We start from the raw sequence: 24,092 nt of genomic DNA, 5'->3' as shown, positions 1-24,092 counted from the left end.
TCCACTCTCTCTCTCCCTCTTCCCTCACCCTCCCTCTCCACTGTCTCCCTCTTCACTCTCTCCCTCTCCACTCACTCTCCACTCCCACTCCTCCCTCACTCTCTCCACTCACTCACCCTCCCTCACGCCTCCAACACAACCCTCTACCCTTTTTCCTATTTTTTTAATTCTGAAAGATGTTTTACCTTTAGCGCCCCCGGCCATCCATTCTGACAGGTCAATAGCCTATATGCATGCACATGATGTAGGTCAAGGTACTGTTCTCTTAAGGTTAACGCGTAGAACTCAGCACCTCCGTTCGAAACATTTTTGCATACTGATTTTCTGTAATATTTCAGCTCTCATGCCAATAACAAGAACGGTTTACTTAAATAAGATATCATATTTCGGTGGTTAAATATCCGGGTTATGTTTCATCTCTACGGGAAATTTCTCTAAAAGGTTGGGTTGGGTTGGGTTGGTTGGTTGGGTTGGGTTGGGTTGGTTAGGTTGAGTTGGTTGGGTTGGGTTGGGTTGGTGTTTTTTTGTTGTTGGGTTGGTTGTTGGGTTGGGTTGGGTTGGGTTGGGTTGGGTTGGGTTGGGTTAGGTTAGGTTCATCAGTGAGGCCATGAACCAGCAGTTAAACACACGGAGGAAAACAACAAGCATCTCCTGTCATTGTTTACAATCAGTGAAGATTAAGTTCATTGTTTACGTTGGGGTTGTTTACTTATTCATAAATCTTTAGGAATATTACAAAACATCAAAATAAACCAAAATAATGATAAGAGTCATTTGATCTTCGTAGTCAAAAGTAGTTAAGTAAATAATAGTGTAAAGTGAGGCAGGTGTTTTGGTTCAGTTGATTTAGTAAACATTAAAATGATATGGACACTATTTTGGTGATTTAACCCCCAAGGCGAGGAAAAGAGAGAGAGCGTTTAGTGTCCCAGGCAGATGTATACATAGGAGAAGAGCTGAAGACGGGGTTGCTGCGCCCTCTGTAGCCCAACACACTCCGGGTATAGAAAATCAATGGTACTTTTAGCCAAGAGGTGAGACGTTACGGAGAACTATGGGGTCCAGAAGTTAGTGTTTATATCGTTATACTATGTAGACGAGCGTGTGGAAGTGGTGGTGAAGGTGGTGGTAGTGGTGGTGGTGATGGTGCTGGAGGTGATGGTGGAGGTGATGGTGGTGGAGTGTTGATGGGGGTGGTGGAGGTTGAGATGAGAGGTGGTGTTGGAGGTTGTGGTGTGGTGGAGTAGTGGTAGAGGAGGTAGTGGTGGTGGCGGTGGTGGTAGTGGTGGTGGAGGTAGTGGTGGAGGTGGTAGGTGGAGAGGAGGTAGTGGAGGAGGTAGTGGGGAGGGAAGTGGTGGAGGTGGTGTTGGAGTGTATACATATGTATAGGGAAAATATGATGAAGTCTGAAGGTGGTGATGGTGAGGTGATGGGGATGTTGGAGTGATGGAGATGTTGGAGTGATGGAGATATTGGAGTGATGGAGATGTTGGAGTGATGGAGATATTGGAGTGATGGAGATGTTGGAGTGATGGAGATGTTGGAGTGATGGAGATGTTGTAGTGATGGAGATATGAAAATGATGGTGATGGTGAATATAAAAAAATGTAAACACAATGACGATCGACCAAAACGTTGAGACAGAGAGATAATGATGATGATGATGATGATGATGAGGAGGAGGAGGAGGAAGAAGAGGAACAGAAGCAGGAGGAGGAGGATGAACGGGAGTCGACGGAGAAGAGAGAGAGGAAAGAAGAAAAAAACAAAGAGAAGAAGAGAGGCAGATGACGCAGAATTGAAAGTAAAGATGATAAATGGTGTAGCAGGAGGAGGAGGAGGAGGCATGGAAGAGTAAGGAGGAGGAGGAGGAGAGAGGCATGGAAGATGATAAGGAGGAGGGAGGAGGAGGAGGAGGCATGGAAGAAGATGATAAAGGAGGAGGAGGAGGAGGTTTTCCCTCTTTCTCTCTCACCATTTCCTTTTCTCCTTTTCTTCTCTTTAGCATTTCATTTTTGTTTTCTCTCTTTTCTTCATTTCTCTCTATATTTCTTTCATCTATCTCGTTTATCATTTTAGTTCTCTCCTTTTCTCCCATCTCCTCGTTTCTCCCCTCTCTTTTATTTCTCTCTCTCTCTCTCTTTTCCACTTCCTCTCTCTCTCTCTCTCTCTCTCTCTCTCTCTCTCTCTCTCTCTCTCTCTCTCTGTCTGTCTATTTGTCTGTCAGTCTGTGTGTCTGTCTCTCATTAACCAGCACTAACTAACCATTAAACAAGCTCTCATAACTACTGTACACTTCCCCCCTTCACTTCTGGTTGTAAACAATGGATGACTAAACTGACAAATTATTCCCCCACGAAGGTCATGTCCAGGTGTGTTGCCCTTAATCATTCTGTACAGGTGACCGCCATAACACCCCCTCCCCTCCCCTCCCCATCTACCCATCCTTTGGTCGTCAGCCACAAAAGTAGTCTGTCAGGGGTGTATAGTCGTCAGCCACAGTCTTGGTCACATCCGGCCTACTCGTCAGCCACACGGGTCCTCTCAGTTACCCATACTCGTCAGTTACACCCGGCCATACTCGTCAGAGTTCACCCCAGCCACCTCGTCAGCCACACCCGGCCATACTCGTCAGCCCACACAGCCCTACTCGTCAGCCACACCCGGCCATACTCGTCAGCCACACCCGCCACTCGTCAGCCACCCAGCCATACTCGTCAGCCACAGGGCCCAGTTGGTCCCATATTAACCAGTTTTCACCTCCCAATTTTGAGCTGATGTCTCGATCTTCTTCACCTAACAGTCTCTCTCCTCACCAGTCTCTCTCCCTCACCAGTCTCCCTCACTCACCAGTCTCCCCACCTCACCAGTCTCCTCACCTCACCAGTCCCCCTCCCCTCACCAGTCTCCCTCACCTTGCAGTCTCCCTCCCATCCAGTCTTCCCCACCTCACCAGTCTCCCTCACCTCCTCCTCCACCTCACCAGTCTTCCCCACCTCACCAGTCTCCCTCACCTCCCAGTCTCCTCACCTCACCAGTCTCCCTCCCTCACCAGCCTCCCCTCACCTCATCAGTCTCCCCCACCTCACCAGTCTCCCTCACCTCACCAGTCTCCCTCACCTCACCAGTCTCCCCCACCTCACCAGTCTCCTCCTCACCAGTCTCCTCACCTCCTGTCTCCTCACCTCACCAGTCTCCCTCACCTCTCCAGTCTCCCTCCTCACCAGTCTCCCTCCCTGACAGATATAAGTTCCGTTTTCGTACACACACACGCACACACACACACACACACACACACACACACACACACACACACACACACACACACACACACACCCACACACACACACCTCCCACACACACACACACACACACACACACACCTCCCACACACACACACACACACACACACACACACACACACACACACACACACACACACACACACACACACCTCCCACACACACACACACACACACACACACACACCTCCCACACACACACACACACACACACACACACACACACACACACACACACACCTCCCACACACACACACACACACACACACACACACACACACACACACACCTCCCACACACACACACACACACACACACACACACACACACACACACACACACACACACACACACACCTCCCACACACACACACACACACACACACACACACACACACACACCTCCCACACACACACACACACACACACACACACACACACACACACACACACACACACCTCCCACACACACACACACACACACACACACACACACACACACACACACACACACACACACACACACACACACACACACACACACACACACACACACCACACACACACACACACACACACACACACACACACACACACACACACACACACCCTCCCACACACACACACACACACACACACACACACACACACACACACACACACACACACACACACACACACACACACACACACACCTCCCCGTCTAACGATGCAACAAACTCAACAAATTAACACAGGTAAGAACGGCTAATTAACTCTTGGGTTCCGTCTGACATAGTAAAGAAAACCACGAGTAAATCCCACTCAACTCAAGCCCACCTGCCCACTCAGGCCCACTCAGGCCCACTTTCACTTTACTCACCTTCTCTCAACTCCTCTTCAGGTCTCGAGTCAAGAAAAAATCCTCAAACTGGTATAGAGAACAGGTAAATTTTCCTCCTGACGCGTAAGAAGGTCACAATCTTCACTACTTGTTAAGAAAGAACCCACTTGAACTTGCCCTTACCCCCAGGTGCTTCTAGTAATTGCCTTACCTTGAACTCTGGCCAGGTGCGGGGGGGATGGGGTGAGGGAGGGGGTGAGAGAGGAGAGAGGACGGGGATGGGTGATGGGGAGGGGTAAGGTTAAAAAGGGAGGGTAGAAGGAGGGGAGGGGGTAGGTGGGCTGGGGTGAGTGGGTAGAAGGGGTGGGAGAGGGGTAGGGGGCGGGGTGAGGTGGGGAGAAGGAGGGGAGTGAGGGGGGGTGGGGGAAAAGGGGGTAGGGGGAGGGTAGGGGGGGGGTGAGTTGGGGAGAAGGAGGGAGTGGGAGGGGTGGGAGAGGGTGTAGGGGGGGTGAGGTGGGAGAAGGAGGGAGGAGGGGTGGGGGAAAGGTAGGGGAGGGGTAGGGGGCGGGGGGTGAGGGGAGAAGGAGGGGAGTGAGGGGGTGGGAGAGGTGTAGGGCGGGGTGAGGGGAGAAGGAGGGATTAACTCTAACACGACCACGTATATAAAAAAATAAATAAATAAAAACAGTGATGTGGTCTCAACTTGTACCGTCTTGCCTCAAAAAAAACAAGCAAAACAACAAAACAAACAATAAACCAACAAAACAAAACAATAAAACAACAAAAACAAACAGAAACAAACAAAACACATAAAACACACAAAAAAAAGTCATCAAGCCTCCTTAACACCATTAAAGAAACATATTTACCTGTATATTTCTATCTTATGATTTTTTCCCCTGAAGAATTTGGGGAAATTGTCTCACCTGGTGGAGAGAGAGAGAGAGAGAGAGAGAGAGAGAGAGAGAGAGAGAGAGAGAGAGAGAGAGAGAGAGAGAGAGAGAGAGAGAGAGAGAGAGAGAGAGAGAGAGAGAGAGAGAGAGAAAGATAGATAGATATACAAAGAAACAGAGAAAGAGAATGTTGAACGCACTGAAGACACGTGGCGACACGTGGCAGAAGAAGGGATCAAGAAAGAAGAAAACCCGCGGTGGCCGAGACATGTTGCAAGAGGAAGAGGAGGAGGAAGAGAAGAAGGAGGAGGAGGAGGAGGAGAAAGAGGAGAAAGGGGAGGAAGAGGAGGAGAAAGAGGAAGAGGAGGAGGAGGAGGAAGAGGAGAAGGGGAGGAAGAGGAGGAGAAAGAGGAAGAGGAGAAGGACGAGGAGGAGGAAGAGGAGAAAGGGGAGGAAGAGGAGGAGGAGGAAGGGGTGAAAGAGGAAGAGGAGAAGGAGGAGGAAGAGGAAGCGGGGGAGGGGGAGGGAGGAGGAATATTTCTCTTAATGGAGATGTAAGACTGTACCTGATTGGCTAAAAGCACAAATAAACAAATTCCAAAATGGCGTCAAATATACACAGAGACTTTAACTACTAAACTACATTTACTTAATATATTTGTCTTAGGGGTAAAAGAAAATATGGGGTTAAAGTGACACTGATACCTGACCTGACCTGGTCTGACCTGACCTGACCTGACCTGACCTGACCTCACCTAACCTAACCTAACCTAATTCAGTAACGGGGAAGACAGTTTATGAATGAAACTTTTTGAGAATTTAAACTCCATTAAAAATCCTATAACAAAGTATTAAATTCCTTATATAATAAATAACATCATCATTCAAAGTTAATAATAAACATCAATTAAACATCTATTAAACATCCATTAAACATCTATTAAACATCTATTAAACATCCATTAAACATCTATTAAACATCCATTAAACATCTATTAAACATCCATTAAACATCCATTAAACATCCATTAAACATCCATTAAACATCTATTAAACATCTATTAAACATCCATTAAACATCTATTAAACATCTATTAAACATCCATTAAACATCTATTAAACATCCATTAAACATCCATTAAACTTTATTACACATCCATTAAACATCCATTAAACATCTATTAAACATCTATTAAACATCCATTAAAATCTATTAAACATCCATTAAACATCCATTAAACATCTATTAAACATCCATTAAAACATCCATTAAACATCCATTAAACATCTATTAAACATCCATTAAACATACATTAAACATCCATTAAACATCTATTAAACATCTTATTAAACATCCATTAAACATCTATTAAACATCCATTAAACATCTGAGTATTAAGTAAACAATGTTCTTAGTCAGGAAATATAATGGGGCAACGAAGAGTAACTTTTTTGGTTTATATTTTCTGAAAAACAAATTGAAGTCCCGGAAAAAAAAAAGAGTTAAGGATTAAGGCAGAAAATGATAAGTTTCTGGAAGCAAGAAACATAACCCGGTAAAAAGATAAACACACAACAACAACAACAACATAACTTAAAAGTGTGGGGCTATAGTTGGCAAGATGTTGGGAGGGAGAGAGTAGGAAGGAGGGAGAGAGTAGGAAGGAGGGAGAGAGTAGGAAGGAGGGAGAGAGTAGGAAGGAGGGAGAGAGTGTAGGAAGGAGGGAGAGGGAAGGAGGGAGAGAGTAGAGATAGGGAGAGAGAGTAGGAAGGAGGGAGAGAGGGAAGGAGGGAGAGAGTAGAGATAAGGGAGAGAGAGGGAAGGAGGGAGAGAGAGAGATAAGGGAGAGAGTAGGAAGGAGGGAGAGAGGAAGGAGGGAGAGAGAGGAAGGAGGGAGAGAGTAGAGGGAGGGAGAGAGTAGGAAGGAGGGAGAGAGTAGGAAGGGAGGAGAGTAGGAAGGAGGGAGAGAGTAGGGAAGGAGGGAGAGAGTAGGAAGGAGGGAGAGAGTAGGCAGGAGGGAGAGAGTGTAGGAAGGAGGGAGAGTGTAGGAAGGAGGGAGAGAGTAGAGATAAGGAGAGAGTAGGAAGGAGGGGAGAGAGTAGGAAGGAGGGAGATAGTAGGGAAGGAGGGAGAGAGTAGAGATAAGGGAGAGTAGGAAGGAGGGAGAGAGAGGGAAGGAGGGAGAGAGTAGGGAAGGAGGGAGAGAGAGAGATAAGGGAGAGAGTAGGAAGGAGGGAGAGAGAAGGAGGGAGAGTAGGAAGGAGGGAGAGAGTAGGATAAGGAGAGAGAGATAAGGGAGAGAGTAGGGAAGGAGGGAGAGTGTAGGAAGGAGGAGAGAGTAGGAAGGAGGGGAGAGAGTAGGGAAGGAGGAGAGAGTAGGAAGGAGGGAGAAGGAGGGAGAGAGTAGGAGGGAGGAGAGAGTAGGAAGGAGGGAGAGAGTAGGAAGGAGGGAGAGAGAGGAAGGAGGGAGAGAAAGATAAGGGAGAGAGTAGGAAGGAGGGAGAGAGAGGAAGGGAGGGAGAGAGCAGGGAAGGAGGGAGAGAGTAGAGATAAGGGAGAGAGAGGGAAGGAGGGAGAGTAGGAAGGAGGGAGAGTGTAGGAAGGAGGGGAGAGAGTAGGAGATAAGGGAGAGAGAAGGAGGGAGAGAGTAGGAAGGAGGGAGAGAGAGGGAAGGAGGAGAGAGTAGGAAGGAGGAGAGAGGTGAGGGAGGGAGGGAGAGAGTAGGAAGGAGGAGAGAGAGAAGGAGGGAGAGAGTAGGAAGGAGGGAGAGAGTAGAGATAAGGGAGAGAGTAGGAAGGAGGAGAGTGTAGGAAGGAGGGAGAGTGTAGGGAAGGAGGGAGAGAGAGAGATAAGGGGAGAGAGTAGGAAGGAGGGGAGAGAGTAGGAAGGAGGGGGAGAGAGAGGAAGGAGGGAGAGAGTAGAGGGAGGGAGAGAGTAGGAAGGAGGGAGAGGAGTAGGAAGGAGGGAGAGAGTAGGAAGGAGGGAGAGAGTAGGAAGGAGGGAGAGAGAAGGAGGGAGAGAGTAGGAAGGAGGGAGAGAGAAGGAGGGAGAGAGTAGAGATAAGGGAGAGAGTAGGGAAGGAGAGAGAGTAGGGAAGGAGGGAGAGAGTACGAGGGGAGGGAGAGTGTATGAAGGAGGGAGAGAGTAGGAAGGGAGGGAGAGAGAGGGAAGGAGGGAGAGAGTAGGAAGGAGGGAGAGAGTAGGAAGGAGGGAGAGAGTAGGAAGAGGGAGAGAGCAGGAAGGTGGGAGAGTAGGAAGGAGGGAGAGTAGGAAGGAGGGAGAGAGAGGGAAGGAGGGAGAGAGTAGGGAAGGTGGGAGAGAGTAGGAAGGAGGGAGAGAGAGGGAAGGAGGGAGAAAGTGTAGAAAGAAGGAAGAGAGAGAGCGGGAGGAGAGGAACGACAAGAGATCACATGAAGATTTGCCCAACCAGGTTATTTAACTTGATTAACCACCCTAACGATAACCTAACCTAACCTAATCAAAACTAACCTAACCTAACCAAAACTAACCAGAATTAAGTGTTGTATTTTGAGGGCGTTGGTATATAAGGGAATATGGATGGAGGAGAAGAAGAAAAGAAGAAGAAGAAGGAAGAAGAAAGAAGAAGAAGAAGAAGAAGAAGAAGAAGAAGAAGAAGAAGAAGAAGAAGAAGAAGAAGAAGAAGAAGAAGAAGAAGAAGAAGAAGAAGAAGAAGAAGAAGAAGAAGAGAAGAAGAAGAAGAAGAAGAAGAAGAAGAAGAAGAAGAAGAAGAAGAAGAAGAAGAAGAAGAAGAAGAAGAAGAAGAAGAAGAAGAAGAAGAAGAAGAAGAAGAAGAAGAAGAAGAAGAAGAAGAAGAAGAAGAAGAAGAAGAAGAAGAAGAAGAAGAAGAAGAAGAAGAAGAAGAAGAAGAAGAAGAAGAAGAAGAAGAAGAAGAAGAAGAAGAAGAAGAAGTCAAGAAGAAGAAGAAGAAGAAGAAGTATGTAGTCGTTTTAAGAAGCGAAGGAAGGTGGAAACTTCTCGCTAATTACGGCAGAGAGAAGAGCTAAGACAAGACCAGAAGAAATATACCTCTGTTGCTGTAATCTTCAAAGCCTTAACAGAGAAGTTCATTTCCAACACGTGTTTAACCTTTAAGAATCACGATAGATGAGGAAATTGACGATAGATAGAGAAATTGACGATAGATGGAGAAATTGACGATAGATGGGGAAATTGACGATAGATGGAGAAATTGACGATAGATGGAGAAATTGACGATAGATGGGGAAATTGACGATCTAGGAAATTGGACGATAGATGGGGAAATTGACGATAGATGGAGAAATTGACAATAGATGGAGAAATTGACAATAGATGGAGAAATTGACGATTGATGGGAAATTGACGATAGATGGAGAAATTGAAGGTAGATGGAGAAATTGACGATAGGTGGGGAAATTGACGATAGATGGGAAATTGACGATAGATGGGGAAATTGACGATAGATGGAGAAATTGACGATTGATGGGAAATTGACGATAGATGGAGAAATTGAAGGTAGATGGAGAAATTGACGATAGATGGGGTAATTGACGATAGATGGAGAAATTAACAATAGAGGGAGAAATTGACGATAGATGGAGAAATTGACGATAGATGGAGAAATTGACGATAGATGGAGAAATTGACAATAGATGGAGAAATTGACGATAGGTGGGGAAATTGACGATAGTTGGGGAAATTGACGATAGATGGGGAAATTGACGATAGATGGAGAAATTGACGATAGATGGAAATTGACGATAGGTGGGGAAATTGACGATAGATGGAGAAATTGACAATAGATGGAGAAATTGACAATAGATGGAGAAATTGACAATAGATGGAGAAATTGACAATAGATGGAGAAATTGACGATAGATGGAGAAATTGACAATAGATGGAGAAATTGACAATAGATGGAGAAATTGACAATAGATGGAGAAATTGACAATAGATGGAGAAATTGACGATAGATGGGGAAATTGACGATAGGTGGGGAAATTGACGATAGATGGAGAAATTGACAATAGATGGAGAAATTGACAATAGATGGAGAAATTGACAATAGATGGAGAAATTGACAATAGATGGAGAAATTGACGATAGATGGAGAAATTGACGATTGATGGGGAAATTGACGATAGATGGAGAAATTGAAGGTAGATGGAGAAATTGACGATGATGGGGTAATTGACGATAGATGGGGAAATTGACGATAGATGGGGAAATTGACGATAGATGGGAAATTGACGATAGATGGAGAAATTGACGATTGATGGGGAAATTGACGATAGATGGAGAAATTGAAGGTAGATGGAGAAATTGACGATAGATGGGGTAATTGACGATAGATGGAGAAATTAACAATAGAGGGAGAAATTGACGATAGATGGAGAAATTGACGATAGATGGGAAATTGACGATAGATGAGGAAATTGATGATAGATGGGGAAATTGACGATAGATGGGGAATTTGACGATAGATTTCCTTAGATGAGTGTTAATTACCTTCTTCCCCAGGTGACTTGTTCCTCGTGTTACCTGAGATGATGGCAACAGATAGTGAAGGGGTGGGGGGTGGAGGTGGAAGAGAAGGAGAAGAAGGAGAAGGAGGAGAAGGAGGAGAAGGAGGAGAGAAACGATGCGTGTGGTGATGGAGAGGAAGAGGATGAGGGAGGAAGAGAAGGAGGGAGGAGGAGAAGGAGGAGGGGAGGGTGTGTGGTGAGAGAGCGAGGAGGAGGAGGATAGAGGCGTGGGGTAGGAGACAGAAGGCGTGGAGTAGGAGACAGGAAGCGTGGGGTAGGAGACAGGAGGCGTGGGGTAGGAGACAGGAGGCGTGGGGTAGGAGACAGGAGGCGTGGGGTAAAAATAATAAAAAATAATAATTAACGGTTTATTGAAAGAGCTTGGCAGCCAGAAGGCTGAAAATATACAGTTACATATTTGGGGAATGGGTTTCGAATTACAAATAATATACAAGTAATAACGATGGGGAAAAGCTCAAACTACAGTTCATTGACATAGTGACAGTGCAAGAAGTAGTATTTACTGGGAGGTGAATACACTGGTTTATTACAAGTTATTGATAATTTTACAATGGTTGGGACTGGGCTGTTCTTATAGCGATCAGTTCGTGAACGTATGGGCTGGATACGGTTGTGGTGTCGAACAGCAATTCTCGGGCTTGGGATCTCAGGTGGTAGTAGGGGCCGGGTGTCGAGGATGGTGTAGAAGCTTACCAAATTTGCAGATGAGGTCGTGGTGATGGTCAGTGAGAGTCGAAAGGGTCAGTGTGTTGAGCGCTTCTTGATATGTGGAGTAGGAAGGAGAGAATAATCTTGCATGCCCTTTGCACTTTTTCTAGGTGTTTACGTTGTGTGGGCATTTAGGAGGAAGACCAGGTAGGGGAGGCATAGGTGAGCTTGGGAAGTATGAATGTTGTGTAAACACTGAGGAGCTCTGGTGCAGTAACTCCGAGGGACTTGAGTCGGCGGAGGATGTGGAGACGGAAACTGGAGGATTTGACAACTTCACTGACGTGTGGTTTCCAATTTAGTTTGTTGTCTATGGTGACGCCGAGGAGCTTCGTGGAATCTACAACCTGGAGTGTGTTAGGACCTAAAGTAATGGAAGGAGGTGGGACAATGTCGGAGGAGAGGAGGCGTGGGGTAGGAGACAGGAGACGTGGGGGTAGGAGACAGGAGGCGTGGGGGTGTTCCGCTTTAAGCCAGGAGAGTGAGTCATGACTGGAGACGTCTTGAGGAGGTGTGGAGAGCCGCCTGCCACCACGGATATCCTGCCACCACGGATATCCTGCCACCACGGATATCCTACTATCATGTATATCCTACTACCAAGTATATCCTGCCACCACGGATATCTTGCCACCACAGATATCCTGCCACCACAGATATCCTACTATCATGTATATCCTGCCACCACGGATATCCTGCCAGAAAGAACTAGTTTTCTCACACAGTGTTGTTGGTGATATTAGTTTTAACCTAAATTTTTATTCAAAAATAGGTTTAATCATATCCTAGTCCTGGATTTCGGGTTCTCCTAGCATCCTTAGGTGTAACTAGCTTCACCTAATACTAGTTATATAATACAACATTTGTAGCTCCTAGTTTTAACTATTTTAAAATGTTGTTGGCTTATTTTGGGTTTTAGCTCTAATATATACAGTTTATATGACGTCAAATTCATTAGGATTTATAAATTGTAATCTATTAAAAACGGAGAGACTATCACATGACTCCAGGCACTACAGTTCTCTGATTAGCTCATTTACATAGGAGTTATAAAGGCGGGGGGGTGGGTGTGGCCGCCAGCCTCATTAAGCAGTGTTTTCCTGCCTGATGGCCTCGCTATCACCGCCACACAGACAGACAGACAGACAGACAGAAAGACAGACAGACAAACAGACAGAAAGACAGACAGACAGACAGAGAGACAGACAGACAGACAGACTCAAAAGCTTGTGCATTAACATAATTACTTTCACTCATACACGTTGGACCATGCAAATAATTTCATGTCGGAAAACATGCAGATACGTTTATATACAATATGCACAAAAGCACTACACACACACACACACACACACACACACACCAGAGATACAGTCCATCATTAATCCACCAGAACCTTTAAAACAAAAACAAAAAAATAATGGAGATTTAAACCACTCTTAATTACCCCCAACTGCTTTAATGAGTGTCGTCAAACTAGCGACTTATCATGGTCATTAGGGCGGTGGAGTGGACCGTCTCGAGGTTTTGGGGGGAATCTTTTCTTTTCCGGATTCTCAAAAAGATCTTACGACAAATTCTCTCTCTTCTTTGTCTTTTCTCCTTTTCCAGTCTTTACCTCTCCTCTTTTTTTCCCTTTTCGAACTGTCCTCCTCTCTCACTCTTCCCTTCATTTGCCCTTTAACCCTTTCTTGATTTTCTTCTCTTTCCTCTTAATCCCTTTCTCTCTCAGTCTTCCCTTTATTCTATATCTCTCTTACCCCTTTCTTCTCTCTCTTTTTCTTTCCATTGTCCCTCCTTCTTCCCTTCATTCTCTCCCCATCACTTTTCCCCTCCCCTACCCCCCACCTTTCTTCCCCCACTCTCCTTTCCTTCCCTCCCATCCATCCTCTCCATTTCCCTCTCACCTCCCTTACTCTTCCTTCTCTCCCTACACCCCTTCTCTCCCCTTTCTCATCTCTCTCTCTCTCTCATTACCCCTCCCCTCCCTTTCTCTTTAACCATCCCCCTCTTTACCCCTCCTCCCCTTACCTTCCCTCCTTCTTAATTCGGTTACGATACCACATGAAGATACTTGCCCAAATGACGGGTGAGGGAGGGGGTGAGGAGGGGGGTGAAGGGAGGGGGTGGGGGTGGGGGAGGGGAGGAGGGAGGGGGAAAAAAGACCATAAAGTTACGTTAGCATGGAGTGTGCGTGGTTTGCCAGGGGGACAGTGAAGAGCTTGTACAGTACAGTGAGGGATCCTGGGGTAGTGGAAAAATTTAAACAAAAAAATATATATATATCATGGGTTAGTCAGGTAAAGCATTCATAGAGCTGTAACGCAACCTAAAGTAATTATTATCTGCTTAAACAAACACACACACACACAAACACACACACACACACACACACACACACACCTTCATTATTCACGACAACAACAACAGCTACAGTAATTCAGTTCACTACAGGTGGAATAATGTAGACTACCAAAAATTTTACCAAATAATAAATAAATCTTAACTTTATGAATTATTAACATCACTAAGTAACAGTTTCCAAGAGGTTAATTACAATCTACTTCATGTTAATTTACGTCCGTTGGTCAGGAGTTAAGTTCACAGTAGTGTTAAATTAACATTCTTTGCGTAACTCTTGTAACACTATCTTGAAATGTGATGCAGTTTTTTCTTCTTGATTCTCTCCTTCCTTGTTCTACGTTGTCTTCTCCCTTGTCTTCTTCCCTTTCTCCCTGTCTTCCTTAACCTCTCCTTCCTTGTCCTCTGTTTTCTTCCCTTTCTCCCTGTCTTCCTTATCCGCTTCCACTTTCTTTTTCTTCGTCTTTGTCTTCGTCTCCTAAATTAGACATTTTCTTCCCTGAGTTGAGTATCAGTGCCACACACACGCTCTCCGGTAAGTCACTCTCCAACGCCACGTCACCCTCCAACACGTCACCCTCCAACACCACGTTACCCTCCAACACGTCATCCTCCAACACGTCACCTCCAACACGTCACCCTCCAAGTCACCCTCCAACGCCACGTCACCCTCCAACACCACGTCACCTCCAACACGTCATCCTCCACCTCCAACACGTCACCCTCCAGTAAGTCACCTCCAACAAGTCACCCTCCAACAAGTCACCCTCCAACACCACGTCACCCTCCAACACGTCTCACCTCCAACCGTCCAACACGTCACCCTCCAACAAGTCACCCTCCAACAAGTCACCCTCCAGAACCACGTCACCTCCAACACGTCACCTCCAGCACACCACGTCACCCTCCAACACGTGACCTCGTGACACTCCACCCTCCAGATCCACGTCACCTCCAACACGTCACCCTCCATCAACACGTGACCTCCAACACCACGTCACCTCCAATACGTCACCCTTCAACACGTCACCCTCAATACGTCGCCCTCCAACACCACGTCACCCTTCTCGTCACCTCCAACACGTCACCCTCCAACACGTCACTCTCCTACACGTCACCCTACATTACGTCACCTCCAACAAGTCACCCTCCAACACCACGTCACCCTCCAACACGTCACCCTCCAACACGTCACCTTCCAACACGTTACCCTCCAGAACCACGTCACCCTCCAACACGTCACCCTCCAGCACGTCACCCTCCAACACCACGTCACCCTCCAACACGTCCCTCCAACACCCCTCCACCACGTCACCCTTCTACACGTCACCTCCAACACCACGTCACCCTCCAGCACGTCACCCTCCAGCACCACGTCACCCTCCAGCACACCCTCCATCAATACGTCACCCTCCAACACCACACCTCCAGCACCAGGTCACCATCCAACACCACGTCATCCTCCAACACGTCCCCTCCAACACGTCACCCTCCAACACCACGTCACCCTTCTACACGTCACCCTCCAACACCACGTCACCCTCCAACACGTTACCTCCAACACGTCACCCTTCAGCACCACGTCACCCTCCAACACGTCACCTCAACACGTCACCCTTCAGCACCATCACCCTCCAACACGTCACCCTCCAACACCACGTCATCCTCCAATACGTCACAGACGTCACCCACCAACACGTCACCCTCCTACACGTCACCTCCAACAACACGTCACCCTCCTACACGTCACCCTCCAACAACACGTCACCCTCCAACACGTCCCCTAGCACCACGTCACCCTACACGCGTCACCCTCCAACACGTCACCTCCACGTCACCTCCAACAACACGTCACCTACCACGTCACCCTCCTACACGTCACCCTCCAATACGTCACCCTCCAATACGTCACCCTCCAACACGTCACCCTCCAACATGTCATCCTCCAACACTGTGATCTTCTCAACATTACAATTCCGCTTTGACAGTAACGAGCACAGACATACAGACATAGATTAAGTTTGATTGGTGTGTGTTTTGTGCGTGTGTGTGTGTTGTGTGTGTGTTGTGTGTGTGTTGTGTGTGTGAAGAGGTAAAGAATATAACAAGTAATGAGCCAGTTTATCTTCTCCTACACTATGTTTATGTTTTAACTCAGCTGCCATCTTGGTGAATGTGGCGCCATCTACAGTCATCATTTGTACTTTCTTGTTGCTGTAAAACCTGAAGCATTATTACCAGATGAGGCAGTGAAGGGGAGGTAGGTGAAGGGGAGGGAGGTGAAGGGGAGGGAGGTGAAGGGGAGGGAGGTGAAGGGAACACAGTGTAGGGAACACAGTGAGAGGGAGGGGGGTGAAGGGGAGGGAGGTGAAGGGAACACAGTGTAAGGAACAGAAGGACTCAAGATGATAAACTTTGAAAGAGTATGTGCGAAATTTTTATCTCCTAGTGAAATGATAAAGGCTAATGATGACAAATATACACACATTATGGTAGAGTGTATGTATGTATGGATGTATGTATGTATGTATGTATGTATGTATGGATGTCCTATCACCAAGCACCATTTTAGGTTGTCATAGTGAGCCCCGTGGTGAGCAGGTGAAGGGGGCAGGTGAGGTGAAGCAGCGAACAGTTATATCATGAACGAACCCTAATGTAGAGTTAATGAGCAGACTATCATACATACACCCTCTGACTGCCTGAATCCTGCTTGTGTATATTATAGAAATAGTCACAGATGTGTATATTTTTTTTACTAATGTATTAAAAAAAATTGTCTTGTAAGCACAGGTGTTTTTATGTCATTTTACTTCTTTTTTATTCCCCGCAGTCCTCTGATCAGGGGTAAAAACTATTATTAATGTCATTTGTGTGTCTATGCATTAGTCCGTCGGTTAGCAAGTTACCAAAAAGCCCCCACTGTAATGTCTTGTCACTAACCATTCGACTGACCTCTAGTTTAGCAAGTCTAGTGGAACAATTCACTTTTCCGGCCACAACTGGACGTAAGGCGTTCAGACTTCAGCTCGCCCAGAAACAACTTATTAACGAGTTTCTCTACAAATCTGTTACAGTGTTAATATAAGTGAGGACTCCGAAGCCTTGAATTATATAAAGAGAACAAAATAACGGTAATTTTTTAGGAAACAGATAATGGAACTTTACCATATTATGTTGTTTCCGGGAGTGTCGGCCAAAATGCAGCGTCAACACATCACAAGAACAGAGATACTTCAGTTGGACAGCAGAGGGATGGACCTTTTATTTTTGTCTATAGCGCGCTGGTTTTTCTTTCAGCCAATCACAAAAGACGCTGGCAGTCTGGTAATTGCCTTGTTTACCTGTGGCAAGCTTCGGGATTGGCTCTCGACACATCACACCACTGGACACACCTCCTCGTATGTTTACACTGTAGTCTGGTTAGGGTGTTGTATAATATGGACACGAAGTAGTACCCCAAGCTGTGACCTCGCCCCACTACCCCCAGGAGAATGGACACGCTGAAGCCGCAGTCAAGACTGTTAAACACCCGATCCTTAAGGTGTCACCCTCAGGAAATATCGACTGCGAGGACTTCGATCGAGGTTTGTTAGAGTTACGCAACACCCCGAACTTCACCGGACGCTCCCCAGCCCAGGTTCTATATGGACATCATCTCAGGTCTTGTGTTCCTGCCCACCCGGTCTTTTTCTCAAGAATGGCAAGCCAAGACTGAAGAATGTGACCGCCGTGCAGCAGAACGAGCCGTAGATGTCGCTGCTCGGTACGACTATCATGCCCGCCCCCTTCCCAGGTTGAGTATCGGCCAGCAGGTCAGGATTCAAGATCCGATATCTCACCGCTGGGACACGGTTGGGGTTGTCATGGGTATTGGCCGGTCCAGGGACTACCAAGTGCGTCTTCCTATGAGGGCCTGAGCTGCCACCATTTTATAAGGGCCTGTGTGTCAGTAACAATTCCTTTTACTCTCATACTTATTACCATTGGTAGCGTGACGAGAGGAGGCTCGTGGGTAGATGTAATGATAGTATCAAGCAATAGGGAAGAAAGAACGGTAAATACTGTAGGTAAATAATAGACACAATATACAAATACAAAATTTATTTAAACATTAATATGAAATTAGGAGAAAGAATTTATATGTACCAACAGACGAAATCTAGTACTAGGCCCTCAGGCTCAACATACTCACACCACTACTGGGTGGACATACTCAATAACACATAACTCTTATAGTCACTTAGCACCATAAAGACCAGGGCAACTGCCACTACAACACTCAGTCGTCAGGAGTGATACTCAAGCAACAGCCATGGGGTCCAGCCACCATGGAGTACTTTCCGACGAACTCTGAAGATCCCAGTGGATTAACTCCACCACACAAATAGCCCTACTGAGTTAGACACTCATCCACCAATGATGGGGGCTGGTAGTGGTGTGTGGCTTGGTGATCCGGGGTCACCTCGCAGGCCTAGCGTTAGGGCCAGACGAGCCAGCTATGGGGGCCATAGGTAGTCTGAAGTGTCTGACGGCCGGGTCTCACGAAGGTAACTGATCCTACTGGACCTCGGACATCTCCCCAGACATAGTGGATACAACATCCACCCTACAGACACGGCCTAGGCTGCGTTAGGGACCTGTATGGGTGAAGGGGCGAGCACTTACTAACAGTGACAACGACATCACATTTCAGGGGACGTTAAAGACGTAAATATGACTTCACTCAGAGCATATCAACTACGTTACTGTAACACTTGCACAATCAACTATTAATTGGGTCAAATCACTTAAAGAAGGGCGAATTATAACACAGAGTGGAATGGCATACCTGTATGGATGAAGGGACGGGCACTTACTAACGGTAGAAATGCCCGCGGCACCTTCACTCAAAATAGGCCAGGGAGTCCACCTACTTCTATTTCGATGAATTAATTTACTGTACACTCTGACGTTGAAACTGAGACTATGAACTCAGTTTCATTCCCTACTATTATCCTCACTAACAATGCTCTGACTCAGCTATCAAAAGCAAAATTAAATTGATTACAAAGGGTTGGATGGCAACAGGTCCCAACATACAGCGTCTGCTACGAAATCCGCGGATTATTCAAAGTTCTCTTAAGACAAAGACGGGGAAAGAGAGAAAACGGGGGACGTTTCCACTGGGGGACTCGGAAGGTATTGTGGACGTTTGAGCGTAATATGAATCCTTAAGGTTTTCAGGTTAGCCGTCATCACGATCATGACATTCCTAGTGGTAGAGTATGATGGAGGAACCGTCGTTTCCTCCGACCTGTGGAGCTGCCTAGTGTTGACCCTTCCCCAGTTGAGTCCCCTAATGTTGATGTCTTTACAGTAAATCCATCCCCACCTTGTGTTTCTGCCCAGGTACTCCGCAGGTCCGAGCGACTCAGAAACAAAAGGTCCGCTCAAGATGAAACTATGAGCGTATAGGGGGGAGGGAGGTGTATAATATGGACACGAAGTAGTACTGTGGGGTACGAGATGTTTGGTTCACACTCAGGATGGGATGGAGAAAGGAAACTCACAATGTGCTCTCTGTATACATGTTGTATTGGATGTACAGCTTGTGAACGCTGGCATCTGTACATGCCAGCACGGAGTGATACATGGAGTTGAGATCGCTAGCCCTTATGGCGTGCAAGCCATATATTTGTTCCTCTGTATTTTGTCTCCCGTACGAGAATAAGAACCTATTTTCAAGATAACAAGTGTTTGCGTATACCCTCAGTAGTGTAGAACATTTTGGGGGTATCAAAGACAGACATAGAGGTGTAGACATCCAGGTTGACACACTATATCAGTCGGTGTGGAAACGTCTGGCATCACACCTGAGATCTTCCACTCCAACACACTGACGACAGACACACAAAGGTAACAAATTTATAAGACTGGTTTATGCTAATCCTTGTTTAGATCAGCTAATCTTTCCTCAGCTACCGATGATCAGCTTAAACAAATCCAAAGATAACGTGAGAACTTAGCCTAACCCAAAGACTAATCCAACTTTAAACTTCAATATGGATAAAAGTGATTAAGATTTATAAACGATATGATATATTTACTAAAATAATAAAGGACAATATATTTTTTTTACCTTATTACTGTATTAAAGATTTTATTAGTTTATTAAATGTGCGATTTTGTGATACAGTTTATGCCGTTCACCTCAAGGCTCTATCTCATCCATGGTGCTGACGCTATTGGTTTCCCTCACACACACAATCACACGAATCGGAGGGAAAAAATCATATATATTCATAAATCTTCAAGTACACATTTACTTATCAGAGAAACAACACATTTTCATCGATTTTTAATTAATTCTGAAAGAGTTCCGAGTGAAATACTGTTTAGAAGAAGGAATTACTTGAAAAGAACTGTGGTTGTTGGGCGTCAGATCCAGCGTAAATCACATCCGCCACACTGTTCCTTGATGGCACACGGACTATAAGGTACTGAGGGTGATTAAATCGTCAGAGAAGATTATTATTTACCGTCATCTCAAACACACAACAAAATACAACTTAACAACAATATAACATTCCCATAACATTGTCATCCCCGTCATATTGTAAATTTTAATAATATATGACATCAAAATTTACACTAGAAAATATTTGCCAACCTTTTTAATTTAATTGGTTAGCGATATTTAAATTTTATTCTCAAATGACCCACATTCTTTCAAGGTTTCGCCGCCCCCGCCAGTCATAAACTATAAAGAACTGTGGGGTTATGAGATATTGGTTCACACACAGGATGGGATGGAGAAAGGAAACTCACAATGTGCTCACTGTATACATATTGTATTGGATGTACAATGCAGCTTGTTGCTGGGTAAGTAGCATGGTAATAAGCGTTGAGTAGAGAGAGCTGGGTGGTGAGGATGCCCAGAGGAGGGACACGCGGCTTGAGGGACGCCGAGGTCGCTGGCGGGAGCGGGAGCCGCGGAGGTGTTGCTTGCTGGTGGCACTGGGTAGAAAAGAGGCTGGTCACAGTGGTGTCAGGCTTTATAAGGCGTGGGTAGGCGTGGGTAGATAGTTGACCCCAGCTCCGTGGGCGGCGCTGGAGGCATAGGCTGGGGAATTCGAGAAGGTTCGGTGCTTGTAGGGGAGGAATCCACTACAGAACGCCATTAAAAAAGAAAACGTACCATCACTTGGAAATTAGTGGAGGGGGAACTATGGTACTTGTAGAGCGCTGCCTTGGGACTCGAATTACTACTAACGAAGGCTAGGAAGGCGGCACTAATGGGTTAAACACATTTCTGGATCCTGAATTGAGTATAAAATTTTACATAATATGGTCGAGGATTGTTTAAAACGTTAGATTGTGCTGGGTTATGTTAGGTTAGATTAGGTTAATTTAGTAAGTTTGATTAAGTTACCTTTGATTACCTTCTGTGTCCCAGATTATCAATGACTCTCTACACACAAGTAATCTTTTCCCACACAAATACTTTAGTCACTCAAAAAAATTATCTATACCAAATTATGTCGAAAAAATATAACACAACGGACGAAGGATTTTGACAACCCTACCGAGGCAAAAGGAGTCGTAGTGTTCATTCTGAAATTCATCGATCACCCCAAGTACAGATAGTTTTTTGGAGTGACTGTACCTTCAGTTTCTCTTGATATCTGTTATGAAAGCTTTTAACCGTATACTTCCTGCAGTGACCCTAAACCAATTAAACTAAGTTTTACGATATGATAGACTTGATAGAGTTCATTTTTTAGGCTTTATGATAGGATAGACCTCATTTTAAGCTTTACAATATGATAGACTTTGTTTTTTATGCTGTACGATATGATAGACTTGACAGAGTTCGTTTTTTAAGCTTTACGACATGATAGTTTGTTTTTTAAGCTTTACCATTTGATAGACTTTGTTTTTTATGCTGTACGATATGATAGACTTGGTTTTTCAAGCTTTTCGTCTCAAACAACTTCAACTACGACCAGTACATACCTGTGTCTAAACCCAACCAAGTTTACGCCAATTGTCGCTGTGAAAACCGTAAAAAAAACGTAAAAAAAAGAAACTCGGAATACGCTACGTTGCTTATCCCATTCCTCCATTCTCAAAAACATGCACAAGTTAAATGTCAGAGAGAGAGAGAGAGAGAGAGAGAGAGAGAGAGAGAGAGAGAGAGAGAGAGAGAGAGAGAGAGATGGCATTGCACCATAAATCTTGATATGAATTATTACACAACATCACTCACGCTTCGACATTCTGAATAAAAAATCAAGTAATTTATGTTTTTCCTGAAGACCTTCCCACAATATAATCATTTGGTGTTTTGTGAAGAATTATCCTCTGAAATATAATAAACTAAGAGATATCTATTAACTTAGTGACACGTTTTATATTAATCATTCTATATTAAGTTAGTTGGATGATATATACCTACTCAATATAAGACTCATTTGATATATGGTAGAATAACTCTTTGAATAAAATTTACTGGGGCATTCTTAAGATTTCTGCTTTCTTCTCTACAGCTGCTTGGTACTTTAACGATCCAGATAGCCAGCGCTTGTTTGGCAGCCACCTGAGGGATATAAATGTCAAGGTTGAGGAAGATTGAGGACCCATTAAAGCCTCTTCTTCTTGTCCCATCAGGCCTTTGAGGAGGACCCTGAATGTTATGACAAGTGATTAGTAAAGGTGAGGAAGACGTGTTTATTTTTTGGGGGGGAAGGGGGCATTTGACCAGAATTTGTACTCTACAATGACAGTCTGGTACAATGTCCAGTTTATCCAGAGGGGGAAGGGCGGCAACTGGTAGAGAGCATAATCAGATGGCATGGTAGTGTAGAGGGACTGTACGTTGACGAGAAGGACCCACACTATGGTTAAACTGCTGTCGATCCGTATCAAAGCGGTTTTATCTATGCGTGGAGGGAACGTGAAACAAGGATGGACTACGCCTCTGATGGTGGTATAGAAGAGCACCCACAGTATGTATGTGTTGTTAACAGATCACAGGTGGCCGTGAGACGCACTAGACTGATCCCGTTAAACTTGCTTCTCCCGAGTTGCTTAAGATCAGGGTGAGGGACTTTGAAGTCACCATTGTAGAGTAGTGACTTACCCGTGAAGTATTTGAGGCGTTGAGGTGTAGTTGATGTGAAGTTTCCTGAGTTGAGTTACTAGTAGCCAGTGATGGGTGACCTCGCAGCAGCTTGTGTGAGAGAGACTTTGGCGTAAATAATAAAGCTGTTTAGATTGGGAAGTGGCTGAGGGGCGTGAAACAGGGCAGCCATCACCAACACCTATACTGAAGGAGAACGACTGTTTTGAGTGTGTGTGGGCGTCATAGAGAGTGTGTTGAGGCGGTCCATGATGTTCCGAGAGAGAAGCTTGACTGTACACGATGAGGAGGAAGAGGTCGCTGCTGAATGTCATTTATGGGTGATGTGAAGAAGTTATCCTGAAGGGCCAGACAAATATCCTGCTGGGGGAGTCAATAGTGGTGGTGAGGTCAGAGGCTTCTACCATACTCGGTCTCCAATATGCAGCGAAACCTCTATTTAACAGACTACATGGAGGGAAAATTCCGTTGTATCGAGGGCCCGTTAGATGTAAGAACCTCTATTTAACGAACTATATAGATATAAGAATCCGTTATATCAAGAGTCCATTAGATGTGAAACCCTAATGTGTGTGTGTGTGTGTGTGTGTGTGTGTGTGTGTGTAGGTGTATGTATGCATGTATTTATATATACTCGCATATATATACTCACGGTTATTGTATTCCTAAATGCATTACATATATATATATATATATATATATATATATATATATATATATATATATATATATATATATATATATATATATATATATATATATATATATATATATATTTCATGTAGATCCACAATGAAAACGTGGATAAGCTAAATCTTGATAAAATCACACGGGAAAAGGGAAACAACTGAGTACCTTAGTGTCTGTGTATATTTGTATCCACACACACACAGGCAGGTAGGTGTAGGTGTATTGTGTGCCTCTCGACTCACCTTACCTCAAGCGGCTAATCCAGTTATGTCGGGGAACCATCTTGAAATTCTCCCACGTCGCTAGATAGAAGTAAACACTGGATAAACAAGACATATAGAAGGCAAGATAGACAACAGAACGAGGGAGGGAAGAAGGAGAGAGGACTGTGATGGAAGGAGGGAGGGAAGGAGAGAGAGAGGGAGGGGGATTAAACTGAGAGACGGAATATGAGGGAGAGCCTGTGGGAGTGGGAGGAGGAGTTATGTGTGGGAGAGGCGGGTCTTAGTGTTTATAGCTGCAGAGGTCAGGGTCACCAGCGAGCCCTGTGTGTGTACCTGGCACAACTAATTACTGAATCAGGAGCAAATTGAGCATGAAGACAATTTTATTAAGTAACGTTTGTCCAAGTATACAGGTTTAAGC

General features: G+C 45.2%; 1 protein-coding gene across 1 annotated transcript in view; it reads right to left on the bottom strand.

The window, feature by feature from the left end:
- Positions 1 to 23,729, bottom strand: part of LOC121879509 — a 65,522-nt gene extending 41,793 nt beyond the window's left edge. Inside the window, exons 1-2 of the mRNA XM_042386167.1 lie at positions 23,695 to 23,729; positions 22,128 to 22,214 (exon numbers count right to left, since the gene is read on the bottom strand). Of these exons, the coding sequence (XP_042242101.1) occupies positions 22,128 to 22,214; positions 23,695 to 23,729 (122 nt within the window). The remainder of the gene's footprint in view (positions 1 to 22,127; positions 22,215 to 23,694) is intronic.
- Positions 23,730 to 24,092: the final 363 nt, after the last annotated feature.

This window comes from Homarus americanus, unplaced genomic scaffold (assembly GCF_018991925.1).
Source record: "Homarus americanus isolate GMGI-L3 unplaced genomic scaffold, GMGI_Hamer_2.0 scaffold32340, whole genome shotgun sequence".
Taxonomy (NCBI): Eukaryota; Metazoa; Arthropoda; class Malacostraca; order Decapoda; family Nephropidae; genus Homarus; species Homarus americanus.
The sequence above is the reverse complement of the archived record's forward strand: the minus strand, read 5'-3'. Positions and strand labels throughout refer to the sequence as shown.